Raw genomic sequence first — 19,034 nt, forward strand, 5'->3', positions numbered from 1 at the left:
TTGCTAATATTTTGTTGTCAATCCTCACCTGAGGATATTGTTTCCATTGTTTTTTAAAGAATGGAAGGGAAGGAGGGAGGGAGAGAGAGCAAAACATTAATGTGAGAGAGACACATTGATGGGTTGCCTCATGCACAAACCCTGACCAGGGCTGGGTATCAAACCTGGAACCCAGGTATGTGCCCTTGACTGAGGTGCAAGGGCTGACACTCTAATCACTGAACCATGCTGGTCAGGGCTTAGCTAATCCTATATAATATAAGGCTAATATGCAAGCCAACCAAATGGTGGAACAACCAGTTGCTATGATATGCACTGACCACTAGGGGGAAGACACTCAACGCAAGAGCTGCCCCCTGGTGGTCAGTGTGCTCCCACAGGGGGGAGTGCCACTCAGCTAGAAGCTAGGCTTATGGCTAGCAAGAGCAGCAGTGGTGGTGGGAGCCTCTCTGGCCTTCGCGGCAGTGCTAAGGATGTCTGACTGCCAGCTTAGGCCTGCTCCCTGTGGGGTGCGGGCCTAAGCTGTCAGTCAGACATCCCCTGAGGGCTCCTGGACTGTGAGAGGGTGCAGGCCGGGCTGAGGGACCCCGCCCCTCCCACCACCCTGAGTGCATGAATTTTCGTGCACCAGGCCTCTAGTATTTTAATAGAAAAAAGTTGGTCTTGTTTCAACTATACTGTTTCATCATTCTGGCTACTCTCTACTTGAGGATATAGGATTAAGACTCTGTGAGAGTCTACCTAATTTAAGCAGTGTTTATTTATTCAAACATGGCTTCAATTATCATTGTTTACTTTATAAGATAGGTTTTTGTGAGTGTGTGTGTGTGTGTGTGTGTGTGTGTGTTGCATGGCAATTTGGATATGTCTGATAGAAAGGTAACTTGGAAATGAAATCACTTCGTGAAAACCTGTGAGTTAACTTTATTATAAGATTGATGGTAATGAGCTTGAGATCAGTAACAAAAAGCAAGTTGATTAATTTTTATCCTCTTACTATTTCAATCATTTGTGTTAGATATAATGAGTGCCTAAATAATAGAGTGCCTAAGTATATAATTTGATATTTCCTTTCCAGATGGTTTTTCTTACACAGTACTCTAAATTAGAAATAAGAGCTAGCTTAATTTATTTTAAAGTATCTTTGATCAGTAAATTGGAATATGAGTATTTAGTCTTATTATAGCAGATCTTAAAAATACTATTTAAAGATAGGACTAATCATTTCTCATCCTCCTGCCCCCTTTTGTTCATGATCTACTTAGATTGCCACAGAGGAGGCATTGAATCCCATTAAACAAGACGTAAAGGATGGCAAGCTACGTTATGTGGCGAATATTTTTCCTCATAAGGGTTATATATGGAATTATGGTGCCCTCCCTCAGGTAACATTTTTGTTATAATGGTAAAACTTTTCTGTCTTCTGAAAAAATTACCTTGTAAATCCTGTGAACTACTTGAATTTAAATTGATTCTGAGGACATGTCAGTTTGAGAGATTTGTAAATTTAAAATTTTTTAATGTTGAGTTTTATTGTATCAATAAATTTTTTTGCAAACTTTAGTCTGTACTGTAGCTCTTGGAGTTAGGCTTATAGAACACTCACATTTGGCATTTTGAACACTTTTTTTTTCTGGGCTTTGCTATTAAGATTCAGTGAAAAATGTTTTTTCTGCTTTATCTGTCGTCATTTTTTTGAATATGACAAACAATGCTTTTATATATTCACATGGTAGCATGAATTTTATTTTTTAAACTTTAACAGATGAATTTTTAAGGAATTAACTTTTTTCAGAACTCATGGTGAATTGAGTTAGATGACTTAATTATTCATTATTATGAATTTCTAACTGTTCAGTGGAAAGCATTGAAAGCAAGGGCTAAAAAATGGTAAAATAGCATTCCTGTTAGAGAATGACACTTTGTTTTTCATTCTTTCTTTTTCTTTTTGTTTTCTTCTTCTGTTTCTCACTTCGAGGAAGTGGTGACTTTTCTAGATGATTTGGTGAATAAAATTCAGAATATGCAAAATCAAAAGGCTGAGTTATGGTGACATAGAGAGGCGTCTGCCTTTATGTTTATAAAAGCCATTAGACCATTCATCTATCTGGATGTTCATTTTGTATTTTCATTTTTTTAATTAATTTTAACATTTTGCATGAAGTTCCAAAATGCTTTTGGGGAAAGGGGTCTTACTGTATCCAACTCAGAAACACAGCTGCCTGTATAGAATAAACATTCACAGGAAAAGAAAAAAGAAAATAGTTTTCTAAGGAGTCAGGCTGCCTTTGATGCAGTTAGACCACCCACGTGGAAAGGTTCTTTGTTAAATAGGCACTTTTAAAACGACCTGCTCAGAATGAGAATGTCTGTTGAAACCATGAAGATAGCTTTTGTGCACACCAGGTGCCTAAATAGACATTTTGTTTGACCTGGTGAAAAGATAAAAAATAAATAAATAAATAAATAAATAAATAAAATAATTGTTACGCTTAGGGGATACTTTCTGCATAATAAGTGACCAAAGAATATGGGTTTTGGGGTCAGATTGCCATTTATTAGTAATGTAGCCTTAGGCAAGTATTGTCTTTCTTTGCTCACTTTCTTCATCTATAAATTAGAGATGATAAAGTACTGCAAGTGGTTGTGTTGGGGTTTAATGAGTTATTGCAGATTCATCTTAGAATAGTGCCTAATGGGTAGTAATCACACTATTATTACTACTGTTATCTTTATTATTATATGGTCTTTTTTCTAAAGGGATTTATAGTCTCATGGGGGTGATTGACAGCTAAACCAGTGGTTACAGTGGAGCATAGTAGGTGCTACGAATTATTTCTAAGCTTTTGTAGTTTACCTAAGGCCTGATGAATTTTTGTACCTCTCTGCATGTGTTTGAAGTCTCGAGATGCTCTTATTTGCTTTATATTAGTCTGTTAGGTACAGTGGTTCCTATTTATGTACAACAGAATTGGGCTGCAGCAGTCTCTGAATGCCCCTGTCTTCACCGTTGCCTACCAACATTTCACGCTCCACCAGCATCCAAATATAGCATTTTTAAAACATAAATTTGCTAATGTTTTATTTATATGAGAACCTTTTAATGGTTTCCTATTGTTCAAAGGATATACAAGAACAGTCTTAACATGGCCCCCCAACCCTGCATAATTTGGCCTCTGCTTCTCCAGCCTCATTTTGCAACACTTGTCCTTCCTCACTTCCAGTCCTTTGCCATCTTCTTCAATGTTCCTCATTTCTCTTGCCATTTCCACAGCAGGCCTTCGCAGAGCTTCTCCTTCATTCAGGACATAGTTTTTTAGTGCCTGGTGTTTGCCAGGCCATGTTCTAAGTATTGGAGGTAAAGTAGTGATAAAAGTGACACAGATTCTCTGAGGCTTTTATCCTGGGCAGAGACAGACAAAAAACTAATAATAAAATATATAATACATCAGATGGTGGTGTGTTGGAGAAAAATAAAGTAGGAAATGGGGCTAGGGTGTGTTGGGATTGTTGCAGTTTAGGCAGGGAGAAGGCTCAGTGAGGAGGTGTTATTGGAGTGAGGACCTAAGGGAGGCGAGGGAACAGGTAGTAAGGCTGTCTAGAGCCGTGGTCAGCAAACTGCGGCTTGCGAGCCACATGTGGCTCTTTGGCCCCTTCAGTGTGGCTCTTCCACAAAATACCACGTGCGGGCGCACACGCGCACATACAGTGTGATTGAACTTCGTTATTTAATTTATTAAACTCTCACTTATCAGGAAATAGCGACATGTTTGAGAAACAACCGCACTTAGCATACAGACTAACCCCATGGAAGTACTCATTAAAATACTTGCCATTCTTCCTTCCTGCCGATCTATGAATTCTAGACACTCCTTATTAACCCTCTGGATAGAAGGCCCTGGGAAAAATAAATTCCAAATGGATAGCTTACTTTTTAGGAGAGACACTAGTGGTCTGCTATAGTTCTGCTGAAGATAAAGAAACCTGTATTCTCTCTGCCCTTTTTTAAAATTACTGGTGCTTTTATTTTATATTCAGGTAGGATTGGTTAATAACATTATAAAAGTTTAGGTGTACAACTTTAAAATTTGATATTTGTATGTACTATATAGTGTGGTCACTGCCAAAAGTCTAGTTTCTATCTGTTACTATACATTTGACCCCCTATAACCATTACACCCTCTCTCCACCCCTCTTCCCATCTGGTAACTACAAGGAGATACCACCTCACACCTGTTAGAATGGCTATTATCAAAAAAGTACTGATAACAAGTGCTGGAGAGGGAGGGTGTGGAGAAAAGGGAACTCTTGTACACTGTTGGTGCAGCCACTATGGAAATCACTATGGAGGTTCCTCAGAAAAATTGAGACTAGAACTACTCTATGATCCAGTCAGTCTTCTGGGTAATTATCCCAAGAATATGAAAATACTAATTTGAAGAGATACATGTACTCCTATGTTTGTTGCAGCATTATTTATGGTAGCCAAGATATGGAAGCAACCTAAGTGTTCATTGAGGTATGAATGTATTAAAAAGTGGTATGTGTGTGTTTTGTGTGTGTGTGTGTGTGTGTGTGTATACACACACACACAATTGAAAAATACTTAGTCATAAAAAAATGAAATGTGGCAATTTGCAATAATATCTTGAAGGTACTATGCTAAGTGAAATACCTCAGGCAGAAAAGGCTAAAAACTATGATTTCACTCATGTGAATTACAATACAAGAAATCCTATCTAATAGACAAAGATGGTAATTGATCATATCTTTGCTATGCCTCCCATTGGCTAATCAGTGTGATATGCAAATTAACCGCCAACAAAGATGGCGGCTAATTTGCATACTACAGGCAGGACAGGACAGCGCACGCCACCATCCAGGGCAGCCCGGCTCCGGAAGACCTAGAAGCCGGGCAACGTGAGCTCAGCATCCGGCTTGGCTGTGTGGAGGGAGGGAAGAGGAGGGGCCTCGGGCCAGAGTCTGCAGCAAGGGACCCTGGGCTTGCAGTGACGTGAGCCTAGTGTCCGGGCGAAGGAGGGGAGGGGAAAGGCCTCGGGCCAGAGTCCACGCCCTGGCCGGGTGGAGGGAGGGAAGGGAAGGGGCCTTGGGCTGGAGTCTGCCGCAAGGAACGCTGGGCTTATAGCGAGCGAGCCCAGTGTTTGCACTCTGGCCGGGCGGAGGAAAGGGAGGGCAGGGGCTTTGGGCCAGAGTCCACGGCGAGGAACGCTGTGCTCACTGTGACGCAAGGCAGCGTCCACACCGAAGGAAGGGAGGGGAGGAGTCTCAGGCCGGAGTCCCTGGTGAGGGATGCTGGCATCATTGCAGGCCCGACTATGGGCTCCCCCCCCCCCCCCATGCACGAATTTCATGCATTGGGCCTCTAGTAAACAAATAAATGAACAAACAAACCTAAAACAAACTGCCATTTTTAACCAGAGATTTTTGCTATCTTTTTAAACTCAAACTGATCTTGTAGTGTGTGTGTGTATGAATGTGTGTGTTAGTCTTCAGCAAAAGAATATACTACAGATTGCATAGAAGTTATTTACCAAAAACAACCCCCCAAAATAAATTAATGTTTATAAAAAGTAGAAATTAGGTCAGTTGTTTTATGGGAAAGGATAAATAGCTTCCTTGTACATATTAAGACAGAATGAGCCTGTTAATATGGAAGCCAGCCCCTGGTCCCATTTACATTTTTTTAAAAATATGTTTTTATTGATATTAGAGAGAGAGAGAGAGAAAGAGAAACATCAATGTGAGAGAAACATCGATTGGTTGCCTCCTTTACATACCCTAACTGGGGATTGAACCTGCAACCTGGGCATGTGCCCTGATTGGGAATCAAACCGGTAACCTTTCAGTGCATGGAATGATGTTTAGTCAACTAAGCCACACTGGCCAGGACTCCATTTGCATTTTTGGTCTCATCTCCAACTTCCCCTCATCCCTCTCCTGCTCCATCACTGCCTCAGTGACCATCTCACAATCCTCTGGTACATGAGGCATGCTCCTGCCTCAGGCCTGCACATTCACTCTTTCCCAGATGTGCACATGACCTGCCCCTTACATGATTGCTCAGGAGTCATTTTCTTCCTGATGTCTGCCCTGCACATCCTTTACAGCTTTAACTCTGCCTCCTGTACTCTCATTCCATCTTCCATACTTTATTTCTTTCCCTTTTCCATAACACCTACCAACATCTACTATGCTATGTAATTTAGTTATTTGTGTCTATTGTTAATTCTTCCAGCTAGAATGCAGACTTCATGAAGGATTCTATCTGTTTTGTTCACTGATGTCGCCCAACTGCCCAGCTTAGTGCTTGGAGCAGAGTAGGCAATCAATAAATATTTGTGGAATGAATAAATTAATGCATTGTGTCAGTTGCATTTGTTTCATAGATGTGTGTGGGTTTTTGCTATTCTCTTAGGATTTGTCTTGTAACAGCATGATTTTGTTCAAGCAGTTACCAAGCCAACCGTGCTTGCAAGAACGTTTAAGCAGCAGAACACTGTGTAAGTAGCAGTCTCTCCACTTAGCCTGTGATTCATCAGAGTGCCATCATTATTTCAGACCGTCAGCTGTCTAGCTGTTTCACCTAGTACCTTCTTCCACACTAGCAATAGTGCCTTCCTCAGACCTGAGTTTGGCCTGGACAAAAGTCATCTTTGTCTTCCCCCGATCTTTCTGACTGAATACTTAGAGGACCCATCTGGATGATGTTCAAGGACTAGAATCACTAAATTCAAGATTTCTTCCATCTTAATATATGATTGTTGTGTTTATTATTTTGACCTTTATTATAAATTTGGTTCCTTGACCCCAGGTGTCATGTAGTGCCACTTAGTAGCTTTGTAACCTGGGACCAGCGACCACATTGCTCTAGGTCTATTTGTTCACCTCTGTCATCCTACCACCTACCCCACAAGGTGATTGAGAATTTTGAATAAGTTGGTCAAAGCCAAGTGCTTAGCCCCATAGTGAGTTCTCAGTCATGTTGTCTCGATGATGACGCTGTTGCCTGCTGATGTTCGCTGCTAATAGTGACACTGCTGGTAGAGGGCTCTGGCTCCCCAGTTGAAGCTGGTAAAAGAACAAGTAACTGAGGAGGCCTGCTTCCTTTGACTTGGTGATAAGAATCCTGATTAATCAGGAAGGAGTTTTCAAGAAGCACCTACATGTACAGCTCTGTACAGGGCAGTGATGTTTTAAAGAGACCTAAGGACCAGAGCACGGTGATTGTATTGGCTAATCTTCATAGATGGTTTTCAAACACAGAAAGGCAGGCCCAGTGCTGGTTCCTTGTCAGAGGAGCAGTGAGCGATGGAAGCAGCGGTTCGGGCAGTCAGTGGGAACAGGGCGTAGACAGTGGGAACATCCGCGCTGAAACTCTAAACGCGAACATGGATTGAGACACTGACAGAACTTGGAAGAAGATTATGTTTGGAAATACCACCCACTTTCAGATGTGATGATACAAACAAATGAAAGACCGAGGGGAGGAAATACTATAAATAGGCTTTAAGGATTATTGTGCTTGAGGATGTACTGGCATGTTGGCATCGAGCCTGTGTAATTTCTGAGAATTTTCCTTTGGACTGTGGTTGTCTATAAGACGTCATGACTGTGTGGAAAGGTTAAAGTACATTATAGTGAGTATTAACCTATTTTTCTGCTTCTCTCCCCCTCCCCCCTTCTTTTAGACTTGGGAAGATCCCCACAGAAACGATAGTAGCACAGACTGCTGTGGAGATAATGATCCTATTGATGTCTGTGAAATAGGCTCAAAGGTTGGTTGTATAGACTGTTATTCTAATGGGGTCTGGTTTATTCATGCCATAAAATTTCAGTTCTCTTTGGAAGCCACCAGTTCTTCAGTTCTTCAATGTTCTAGCCCATCGATCGCTCTGGTATCAGTACCTTTTTGTATCTTTACTTCCTTCTCTTAAACTGGGGATTGGTACACTATAGCCCAGTGGCGGGTCAAATCTAGCTCACCACCTGTTTTTATAAATTACACAACTACACCCCCTCATTTACGCATTGTCTGAGGAATGGTAGCAGAGACCACATAACGTGCAAAGTCTAAAGTATTTACTGCCTGAGCTTTTACAGAAACATTTTGCTAAGTCCTGTCCTCGGCTTCCTTGCCCATTATCCAGACAGGAAATTCAAAACTGATGAAAGCCACGGGCTCTCTTTTTGTGTGTGCCTGCTTCCAGGTTGCCAAGTCCTAGGGAAGCAAGGCCTACAGTGTCAAGGTTGCTGCTACCCATAGAATTCTGTGAGTCCTCGGTCAGATCTTTTTTCTATTTTCTACTGCATTTATTGCTAATAATTGTTATTTATATAGACATTCAACTCCTTGCACTTTGTTCTCATTTCCAGCAAAGTGTCTTGTCTTTAATCTTGTCAAGCTCAGAGAAACCAACAGTGAGAATTCCCTCACCTTTCCCCCTCTAGCCTGCCATACTACCTGTGCCTGCAAACATTGTTTCTCCCTTTCGTCTGGGACTGGGAGAGTTGCCTTTTCTTGTCCAAGCCCAGTGCTTCCCTTCTTGCCTCTGAGTGACAGTATTTTTCTATATTTTGTCCTGTATTTATAACTTATCTTTCTTTATTGTCTTCTATCTTCTTTCCTTTCGCACGAAGGCTTGTAAAGAGTTTCCCACTTAATCTTCAACCTATTTCAGAATTGTTTTCTTCCTGCCATTATTTCAATGAAACTGCTCTCACTAAGGTCCCTGGTAATTCTTTTTTTTTTTTTTTAAACAATTTTTTTTAAACAATATATTTTATTGATTTTTTTACAGAGAGGAAGGGAGACGGATAGAGAGTTAGAAACATCGATGAGAGAGAAACATCGACCAGCTGCCTCCTGCACACCTCCTACTGGGGATGTGCCCGCAACCAAGGTACATGCCCTTGACCGGAATCGAACCTGGGACCTTTCAGTCCGCAGGCCGACGCTCTATCCACTTACTGAGCCAAACCGGTTTGGCCCTGGTAATTCTTTTAGCCAAATCCAAGAGGCCTATTTCATGTTGACGTAAGAAATGTCCAAACTTATACGAATTTTGAGTTTATTTGAACCAAACTGATGACAATGGATTGAGAAAATGCTCCAGAGAATGGCAGTTGTAAACCTGTTTTATACATTACAATTAAAAGCGATGTGAAGGAGTTACATGAAATTCATTGATGATAGATAGATTAGGGAGGCAGGAGAAAGCAAAGCTAGGGGCTGGGGTGGATCTCCGGGATTGGATAAAAAGTAAAAGGGATAGACACACACTTCTTTTCTATTGGTGGGTATAGGATAGTTAATAGTCAACAATTAACAAGATAACAATAACAATGAGAAGTTCTGTGGTCTCTGCTTTGGTTCAGTGATTGTGCCCTGAAGGGTCTGGAAAAAAGAAATTACTCTGACATTCCAAAGGTTTGCTATGGCAGATGTTAAAAGACAATAGACCGGCTCATTTAAGGTAAAGATTGACCTTTGTCAAGGAAGATACCAGCCTAGTACAAGAGACTACTCACCAAGACTTGATTTTGCTTAGGAAGCTTTTATTTCAGACCATCCTGTGGTGTCACTTTAGGTCTCCGAGTTTGTCAGGCCTGCCATGCGGGCCTCCCCTGAGCTTGTCAGTTTTAATGTGTGGCCCCTTTTTCGTCCACACGTCTAACTTGTTACTGTTAACCTTGTCTTTCTTCCTGAGACAGTCTCTTCACTTTACTTTGATTGTGTCATAATCGCTTGGATAGTCTCTAATTCTGGTTCCTTATTGGTTTCTTTTGCAAGCTCCTTTTCTTCTGCCTGCTCCTTAAGGATTGGTTAGCTTGAGGGTTGAGTCCCTGTCCCAGTTAGGAACTCCCTTGGCGGTCCCATCCCAAGCACTCCTAGTTTTGCTCTCAAATTAGTATCTCCAGCTCAGACCTGTATAGTCAGCTGCCTGCTTCTGCCCTGGGATGTCTCCCACACATCTCAAACTCACTGTGTCCAAACAGTTCATTCTTCCCTCCTCTCCTATAACTCCTCTCAGTATTTTTAGTCCCCCAAATTGAGGAGTCATCCTTGCTCATTCTTTGCTTTCCTTCATCCGTTAGTCATGAAATATAAATTCTGTATTCCAGATAGCCTTTAACTCTACTTCTTTTTATTCTCACTGCAGCTAGCTTTGTCAAGTCCCGTATTTTTTCTCAATTATTCCTGCTAGTGACCAGTTTCCTCTCTGAGCCTTCTTTTCCTACCATCATTTATTCCAGACACCTCCTGCTTTGCTCTTCTTTAGCACCTGGCTTCCTCTCCTGGCACTCCCCGTTTGTAGACCACCCTCCAGCTGCACCCATCTTTCACTTCCTGTAGTGCATCTGCTCTCCCTGATGTCCAGGCCTTTGCACAAACTATTCCCTCTATATAGAATGGAACCTCTTTCCTTCTTCACTTTGTTACTCCCCCACCCCTTTTTCTTCTTTTCACCTCCCCTGCTCATCCTTCAGATCTCAGCTAAAATATGCATCCTCTTAGAAGCATTCCTTTATTGCCCTCCACCCCACAACTAAAATACTTGGTCTGTTATGTACTCCCTTAGTACTAACTGTGGTCTGTTGTTTGTTTAATTGCCTCCTCAATGAGGTGAGAGCTAGCTCTGTGAGGATGGGACTCAGCATAGCAGTGTACAGCACAGTGCTTGGCAGGTAGCATACGCGTAAGTTAAGAAATACCACACTGAACTTTTACTTGAATCTTATTCTTCTAGTTAAGGTTAATTTAGTTATCTCTGGTAACGCCTATTGGCAATTTTAGGCTTCTAGATTATTGTTTAGGAAACAGTTTCCTCTGATTCTTTTTCACTATATATACCATAATTACTTTGTTTCTCTCGTTTTCTTTTTCTTCTTCTTCCTCATTCTCCTTTTGTATTCCTCCTCTCTTTTCCTCCTCGTCTTCATCATCCTCTCAGATTTCTCTTTCTTCTTTTGCTTCTTCTCCTTATGTTCTTCCACTTTTTTTTTCTCCTCTTCTCCAAATCCTCTCTGCCCCCCTTCTTTTTCTTCTCTCTCTGTCTTACTCCTTTCTTGCAGGAGAGATTTCCATCCAACTTGTATTTCTGGTTTATGTACAGATAGGGACAAAGGGCCTAGAGTTCCTGTGTGTCCTGTGTGTGTGTGTGTGTGTGTCTATGGTTTCTGTATCTCCAGCAGAACTATAGCAGATTGTTAGCTTTCTTTAAAAAGTAAGCTATACTTTAGGAATTTATCTTTCAGACATTTACTCCCCAGAGGGGTAATAAAGTGTGTCTAAAATTAATAGATTTGAAGGAAGGAAGAATGTAAGTATTTTAATGAGTACTTCTTATGTTTCAGACTCTATGCTATGTACTTTAGTCACTTTCACATGTCCTATTTCCTGATAAGTGAGAGTTAATAAATTAAATAACATTACATTGATGGAATGTTTTATGTATTAGAAAACTCTTATTCTGAAGGCATAATCCCTGGGGCCATTCAGTTCATAGCAAGTGCAAATTATGTTAATTTAAATTCTTATGCAGATATTAAGTGGGTGTTTAAAGATGAAGTAGAAGTACCTTATTTTCACTTAAAATTTTTAAATTTTATGTAAAAATGTGTAAATGAGCATGCGATTATTGAGATTAGTAACTGAGAGAACTCATATGAAAATGATTTGACTTAGTAACAGTAATTTGTTATTGACAAAACAAAGGAATCACTTTAAGAAAACTTGATGTAGAGGTTTTTTTAATAAACCTGCCAAAGTTACTAAATATGCAGAATAAAATTAAAGGTTTCAAATATACATGAGTGGTTTTTAATAAGGCATATGTAATTAATCTTGAAAGCATACTTTTACATTTTACATAGAAAGCTTAGTATATATAGGTGTTTGATACATCATTACAGAAAAACATTGACTTGTTATTTTTTTGTGGAAATGTAGTATTGATTATAAATGGTCAAATGAATTTATACTTCTGGTTTAATGTTGACATTTTGGGTGGATAATTCTATTACAGGGGACTGTTCTGCAGTATTCCTGGCCTCTTCCCACTAGGTGCTAATAATACCTTCCCAGTTGATAGCCAAAAACATCTCCAGACATTGCCAGATGTCCTCTAGGGGGCAAAATTGCCCGTGGTTGAGAACCAGTTATCTAGTTTGTCACTTCGTTAAACAATGTAGTCAGCCTTTTCTTTTTTTAAAAAATGTATTTTATTGATTTTTTACAGAGAGGAAGGGAGAGGGATAGAGAGTCAGAAACATTGATGAGAGAGAAACATCAATCAGCTGCCTCCTGCACACCCCCCACTGGGGATGTGCCCGCAACCAAGGTACATGCCCCTGACTGGAATCAAACCTGGGACCCTTCAGTCCGCAGGCCGACGCTCCATCTGCTGAGCCAAACCAGTTAGGGCTGTAGCCAGCCTTTTCATTGGTGATTATGTGATACTAGAGGCCCGATGCATGAAATTTGTTTAAGGGGCTCGGCCCTCGCAGCCCTGGCTGCCTTGGCCCTTGCAGCACCGGCTTTGTCCAGAAGGTCGTCCGGAAGGTCATCCACTATTTGGCCATCCAGTCTAATTAGCATATTACGCTTTTATTATTATAGATGATAATTTTGAACAGGTCTTCTGGTGTGAGGTGCATAGGTCTCCCAACAAGATCATAACCTTTGAGAACAGGGATCCTTTCTGTGTAGTATCTGATATGGTGCTGGGTACTGAATGGAGTCTAAACATGTAAGAGTCTGGTTAATATATTTGTGAATATTCCCCCCAAAATGAGATTTCAGTTCAGTTTATGCAGTCTCACCAATCTGTTATGTAAACTAATTACAACTTCATACAGATTTATATTAAGATTTAGATTTATTTTGCAAATGTTCTAAAAGGATTTATTTGACTTTATGGTTTAAGGTCTAGTGTTTTTCTCTCAAATAATTTCAAGACACAAAAGTGACCTTCTTTTGCATACCTTTCTTTCCAAATGTAAAGCTGCATTTTGAATCATGAAGGAATTCTGAAACATGTGTTCAAATTTCAGCTTTCAGTGAAATTCTATGGCTGACTAAACTTTTAAAAAGAAAAGGATATAGGAAGAATGCATGCATATAAACGTGGCATAGACAATTTAACGGAACCACTGAAATAAATTTTTTTTAGCACATGAAACATCTGCTTAAACATCATGCTATTTCTTGGTTTCTCTTTAAACCTTTTAAAAACACTTTACTAAGACTGTTTCGTCAGTATCTTTAAAGTACTAATAGTTCTTTCATTGTCATCCATTATAGTCTTAAGGTTATAGTCTAACATGTTAAAAATTTACTTTTCAATAGTAACTGAAAAATGTGCTTTGCAAAAAAGGTACTGTGAAACTATTTAAAAGGATTCTCAGGTCTCTTTTTACCTCCAAGTAGCAGAAGTCAGGATTATAGTATGTAATGATATACATGGGTTTATTCTCTGCTTTGTGTGAGTTTCTAGGCTTAGTACATTAAATTTCAAGATCTATAAATAACTTCAATTTCTAAAAAGGAATCCAGATACTTAATTTTAACAGGCATTTCATAAAAGGCTTTATGACTGTTTTTACATTATTTTAAATTATTAAACCTTTATTAAATTTTAGTTTATAGTGCTTTTCATCTTTCATGAGTTTTTATGAGATATGAGTAAACTTCTCTAAAGCTTTGCAAATGCTCAGTTTCTTTTCTCTTTAAAGGTTCTTTCTCGTGGAGAGGTTATTTGTGTGAAGATCCTTGGGATTTTGGCTCTTATTGATCAGGGTGAAACAGATTGGAAATTAATTGCTATCAATGTGAAAGATCCAGAAGCCTCAAAGTTTCATGGTAAGTCTATAACTTTGCAGAAACAGAAATAAATCAGGAATTCTTAGAATTTAAAAGGGACTTATGTAAAACACACTGTAGGTATTTGGGAGTTAAATTTATATGTTTTGTTTTTTATTTATTCTCCATTGAATTTCAAGAGCATTCGACTGTGATTGTGTCTGAGTTGTATCATATTGCTAGAAGGAACAAGAGAGAAAAAAGGATGTAGACAGACAAATGATACTTCACACTAAGAAAGTACATTCCGTGGGTTCCCTTCCTACTCTCTTCTTTTCCTCCCTGCCTTTTTTTTTCTTTCTTAAATCTCTCTTTTGTTCCTTTGAGTAATGGGAAAAACTGCTTATCAAGGACACAAGTTGTTTCTACACCTGGTTTTTGTTCTGTCCTATACAAATGAAGGGAAAGATAACTGCCCTCTGACAAAATTTTGATGTCCCAGAAATTTGAGTTCCAGAAATTGCTTGCTGTCATGAAGAACTGACTTTCTTTGGAGTCAGACTTCAGTTTAAGTTATGGCTGTGCTGCTTTCTGTCTGAGTGACTGGGTAGATCATTCAGCCTTTCCGAATTTCAGTTTGCTCATCTGTGGAGATAAATGCACCTACTTGTGAGGTTCTTAACAGAGATGATTTACTTAAAACATCTGGCTGTCACATACGCCACTATTATTATTCTTTGACCACTTTTTTCCTCTATTTTTCTAGCCTTTTTGCTTTCAGTTTCATCCTCATTTAAGATCCTGGTTTCTTCTAGACTTCACCTCTTATCTCAGCTGGAAACTTTATTCTTTCTGATTTGACTGAAACTCAATATTTATATGTTAACTTCCCTTAACTTATGTGCATTTAAAACCTTTTTTTTGCACATGGAACAGCAAAAAGAAATTTTATGTTATTTTTGCATATAATTGAGAAAGGAAGGGATCTGATAGGGTGATTTCATGTAACCTCAGGGTCAAAACTAAAACATGGAACTACAATTCGGCCAGTGTGGCTTAGTGGTTGAGCATTGACCTATGATCCAGGAGGTCATGATTTGATTTCTGGTCAGAGCAAATGCCCAGATTTCGGGCTCGGTCCCCAGTAGGTGGCAGCTGATCAATGAATCACTCTCATCATTGATGTTTCTATCTCTCTCTCTCCCTTCCTCTTTCTGAAACCAGTGAAAACATAAAAAGAAACAAACAACAACAAAAACATGGAACTACACTTAAAATAGGAGACATGAGTCTATAAACCATATGTATTTTGTCTGTCTCATTATTTTACCCTGATTTCTTTATTATCATGTTTCTTATACTAGTACATGCATATGTAAGAATAGTAAATAAATGTCCAGTTTAAAAATATTTTAATACATTAACTGCTCCTCAAATGAGAACTGATAATCAAATGGTGCAACGTCTTCCAAAACAAATCAGTTGTGAAGTGGCACACTGAAGTCATGAAAGACTACTAAAGGATGCTGCTTTAAACTGGAGATCTGAGAACCTGAATGAAACTAGTCTTTAGGTGGAATAAACTAGCCATTAGCATAGTACAGTTGGAGATGTGATTTAACATTTTTGTTTTGTTTTGTTTTGTTTTGTTTTGTTTTTCGTTAATCCTCACCCAAGGATATTTTTCCATTGATTTTTAGGGAGAGTGGGAGAGAGAGGAAAAGACAGAGAGAAACATTGATGTGAGAGAAACACATCGATTGGTTGCCTCCTTCATGAGCCCAACCAGGGCCCAGGCTGGGGAGGAGCCTGCAACCAACGTACATGCCCTTGACCAGAATCAAACCCGGGACCCTTTGATCCGCAGGCTGATGCTCTATCCACTGAGCAAACCGGCTAGGGCTAACATCTTTTTAATTTTTTTTTTTTTATTTCAGAGAGGAGGGGGTGGGGGGAGAGAGAGAGAAATATCAATGATGTGAGAGAATTATTGATCGGCTGCTTCCTGCATGCTCCATACCGGGAATCAAACCATGACTTTCTGTTTCATAGGTCGACACTCAACCATTGAGCAACCCTGGCTGGGTGATTTAACATTTTAAACTCCCTAGCATGTGCCAAAGCATTGGTGCCTGTTCTAGTACATATTATCATTTCGTTTTTGTTAAATTTATCAGGGTAACATTGGTTAGTAAGATCATACAGGTTTCAAGTGTACAGTTCTATGATACATATCTGTAAATTGCATTGTATGCCCACCACCCAAAGTCAGATCTTCTTCCGTTACCATATATTTGATGCCCTTTACCCTTTGGTGCTCAAAGGATTTAAATAACTTGTCCAAGTTGTAAATCTAGTAAATAGGAAAATGATGATTTGAACTTATTTCTGTTTGATTATGAAGTCCATTGTCCAATACTATACAGAGCAATTTATACATGACTGTAGTCGTTTGTAGTATTTCTAACTAGTGGTATTGAAATCAGATTACATAGGCTAAGTACCTTACTCCTTGAGTGCCCTATGGCCTAGAATGAAAGATTTGAGCTCTCTTTCACTTTACTCCTGTTTGTACCCAGAGTGGAGATGACTGCCTTTAGTCATTGTCTAAATTCTTTTTGTGTATTCTTGTACAAAAAGACAAGCAGAAATACTGAAGCATATTTAGTTTGAGATGAAAATTGGAATAAGTAAAACAAGTTATTTTGAAAAGAAAAGACTCTTTTTTATTCTAATAAAAGGCAACACATGTATTATCTTAATCATGAAAAATACAATTCTTCATACATTTTTAAAATCCTAAAATTAAAAGACGAGAATTACTGGCATATTTTGCTCTGATATGGTATGCTGACATTGTGTCTGTTGTTTATTTCCAGAATGAGTAAGGTATGGGAAGGGAGGGAAATAATTTACTTTAAGAATATTTGCATATTGTTTGCACTGGGTAGTATTTTAAGTACTCTCATATATCTAGGTTTTGTAAAATAAATTCTGTATGTATGTGGTTTCTTTTTACTTCTCATTTCTTTTATCTTCACGTTATTATAATACACTAGAGCAGTGATGGCGAACCTTTTGAGCTCAGCGTGTCAGCATTTTGAAAAACCCTAACTTAATTCTGGTGCTGTGTCACATATAGAAATTTTTTGATATTTGCAATCATAGTAAAACAAAGATTTATAATTTTGATATTTATTTTATATATTTAAATGCCATTTAACAAAGAAAAATCAACCAAAAAAATGAGTTCACGTGTCACCTCTGACACGCGTGTCATAGGTTCGCCATCACTGCACTAGCGGCCTGGTGCATGAAATTTGTGCATGGGGGGGGTGTCCTTCAGCCTGGCCTGCACCCTCACCAACTGCCCTCCCCTGCCAGCCCGATCACCCCCAACTGCCCTCCCCTGCCAGCCTGGTCGTCCCCAACTGTCCTCCCCTGCTGGCCTGGTTGCCCCCAACTGCCCTCCCTGCAGGCCTGATCACCCACAATTGCCCTCCCCTGCCGACCATTTTGTGGTGGCCATCTTGTGACGACATGAGGGCGTACGTGAGGGCGTGAGGACCACCTAGGCTTTTATTAGTATAGATTCCTCATATCTTTATTCATTTTCTTTTGTCTTTTACTTAAGTGACCCAAGGAAGAAATAGATGTAGGCACAAATTGAAAGGCTGAAGAAATTTTGGTATAATTTTTTTTTAAAAAAATCGTAAGTCATGGAATTCTAGGTGATCCTATGTGGCAGCTTTTATTTTTAATTTAAACACAAGTTTTGTTTTATATTTATCATATCTTTCAAACATCATACAGCTGTTCTCTCAACTATTTCAGACAACAGAGTTTCTGTTGTCCTGCTGCTTAAGGAAGGAAGTGTTAGTGGACAGAAATTATCCTAATCTTATTTTTCTTTCTTCACTCTTTAGCCTACTGTGTTGTCTGTGTTTTCATTAGCACCTGCCAAAGGGGAATTAGAGAGGATGAGAGCTGAGTGATGCTCAGTAATTAGAGGGCTTGAAAGCTTCCTAAATATGTGAAGGAATTTTTTAAAGTTTTAAAAAAAGCCAGTTATGATTTGATTACAGTGTTTAATAACCTTTTTTATTCATAATAGTTAATTCATCTTCCAAAGGTATCTGTCTTATAATTCATGGGGAGCTTACGTATTATAAGCACATGGCTTATTTTATATGATGTTACAGGTTTATAATAGAACCTTGATCAGGGTGAGAAGCCTCAGAAACAAATAAAGGAACCAATTTTATGATTATGCCTCTTACAACAACTTATGATCCAATATAATAAAGAGCTGATATGCTAATTTGACCGGACAGTAGAACGACCTTCCGGACGACCTTTCAGAATGACCAATGGGCAGGGCTGCGAGGCAGCCAGGGCTGCAAGGGCTGAGCCCCTTGCATGAATTTTGTGCATTTGGGCCTCTAGTTTTATTATAAAGGAAAATATGTATATTTGGGTTCATTGATTAAATAAATATTAGCTAATAGGTAGTAAATTTTGGTGCCATTCTCTACTATATATCTTTGAAAATTAATCAACTATATTTATTATTAAGTCAAGCAACTTTGAAAATTTTTTATGTTTCCTGCCCACATTTACTTTCTAAAATCACAAACACAGGATTTTTAATGACATTTTTTAATCATAAAAATAATCATAATACTTGGAAATAAAAACTCAGAATAATAAAAAAGTTATATAAAATGAAAACTAACGTTCTCCTTCCACTTCCCACCCTCAGTCTCACTGCTCATAACATCTTCACCCTGTGATTTCAGTTCTCTTGAATGTTTGCTTCCTTTCTGTAAACACTTCTATTTCTTAATTTGTGTCTTTTCCCTCTTGACTCAAGTTGCTGCTTTGGACGATTAGGAAATTAACTTTATACATTTCCCAATTTTGTTACCATATTTCTTCTTTGTTATCTTAATTCTAAATATTACACTTTGAGCTACATTTGTTGCTTCATTAATTTAAAACAGTAACTGGAAGCTGCCCAGGATGGAACTAGGACGTTGAGGTTTCTGTACTTCTCTGCCCCTTACCACCTAGCTTCACTTAGCAACACTGTTAGTTCTACAGCGTCAAAATGAATAATGTTTGAGGTTCTGTTCTTTACCTATAACTGTTTTTTTATGTTTTGACTCCTGAATCTGAAACTTGGAAAGCACTGAATTGCATTTATAGGATT

At 39.0% G+C, this 19,034-nt stretch overlaps 1 protein-coding gene across 1 annotated transcript in view; it reads left to right on the plus strand.

The window, feature by feature from the left end:
• Positions 1–19,034, plus strand: part of PPA2 (pyrophosphatase (inorganic) 2) — an 80,490-nt gene that overhangs the window by 20,356 nt on the left and 41,100 nt on the right. The window contains exons 5-7 of the mRNA XM_006096601.3: positions 1,266–1,385; positions 7,710–7,796; positions 13,756–13,882. Coding sequence (XP_006096663.3) covers positions 1,266–1,385; positions 7,710–7,796; positions 13,756–13,882 — 334 coding nt within the window. The remainder of the gene's footprint in view (positions 1–1,265; positions 1,386–7,709; positions 7,797–13,755; positions 13,883–19,034) is intronic.

Source organism: Myotis lucifugus, unplaced genomic scaffold (genome assembly GCF_000147115.1).
Source record: "Myotis lucifugus unplaced genomic scaffold, Myoluc2.0 scaffold_182, whole genome shotgun sequence".
Lineage (NCBI taxonomy): Eukaryota > Metazoa > Chordata > Mammalia > Chiroptera > Vespertilionidae > Myotis > Myotis lucifugus.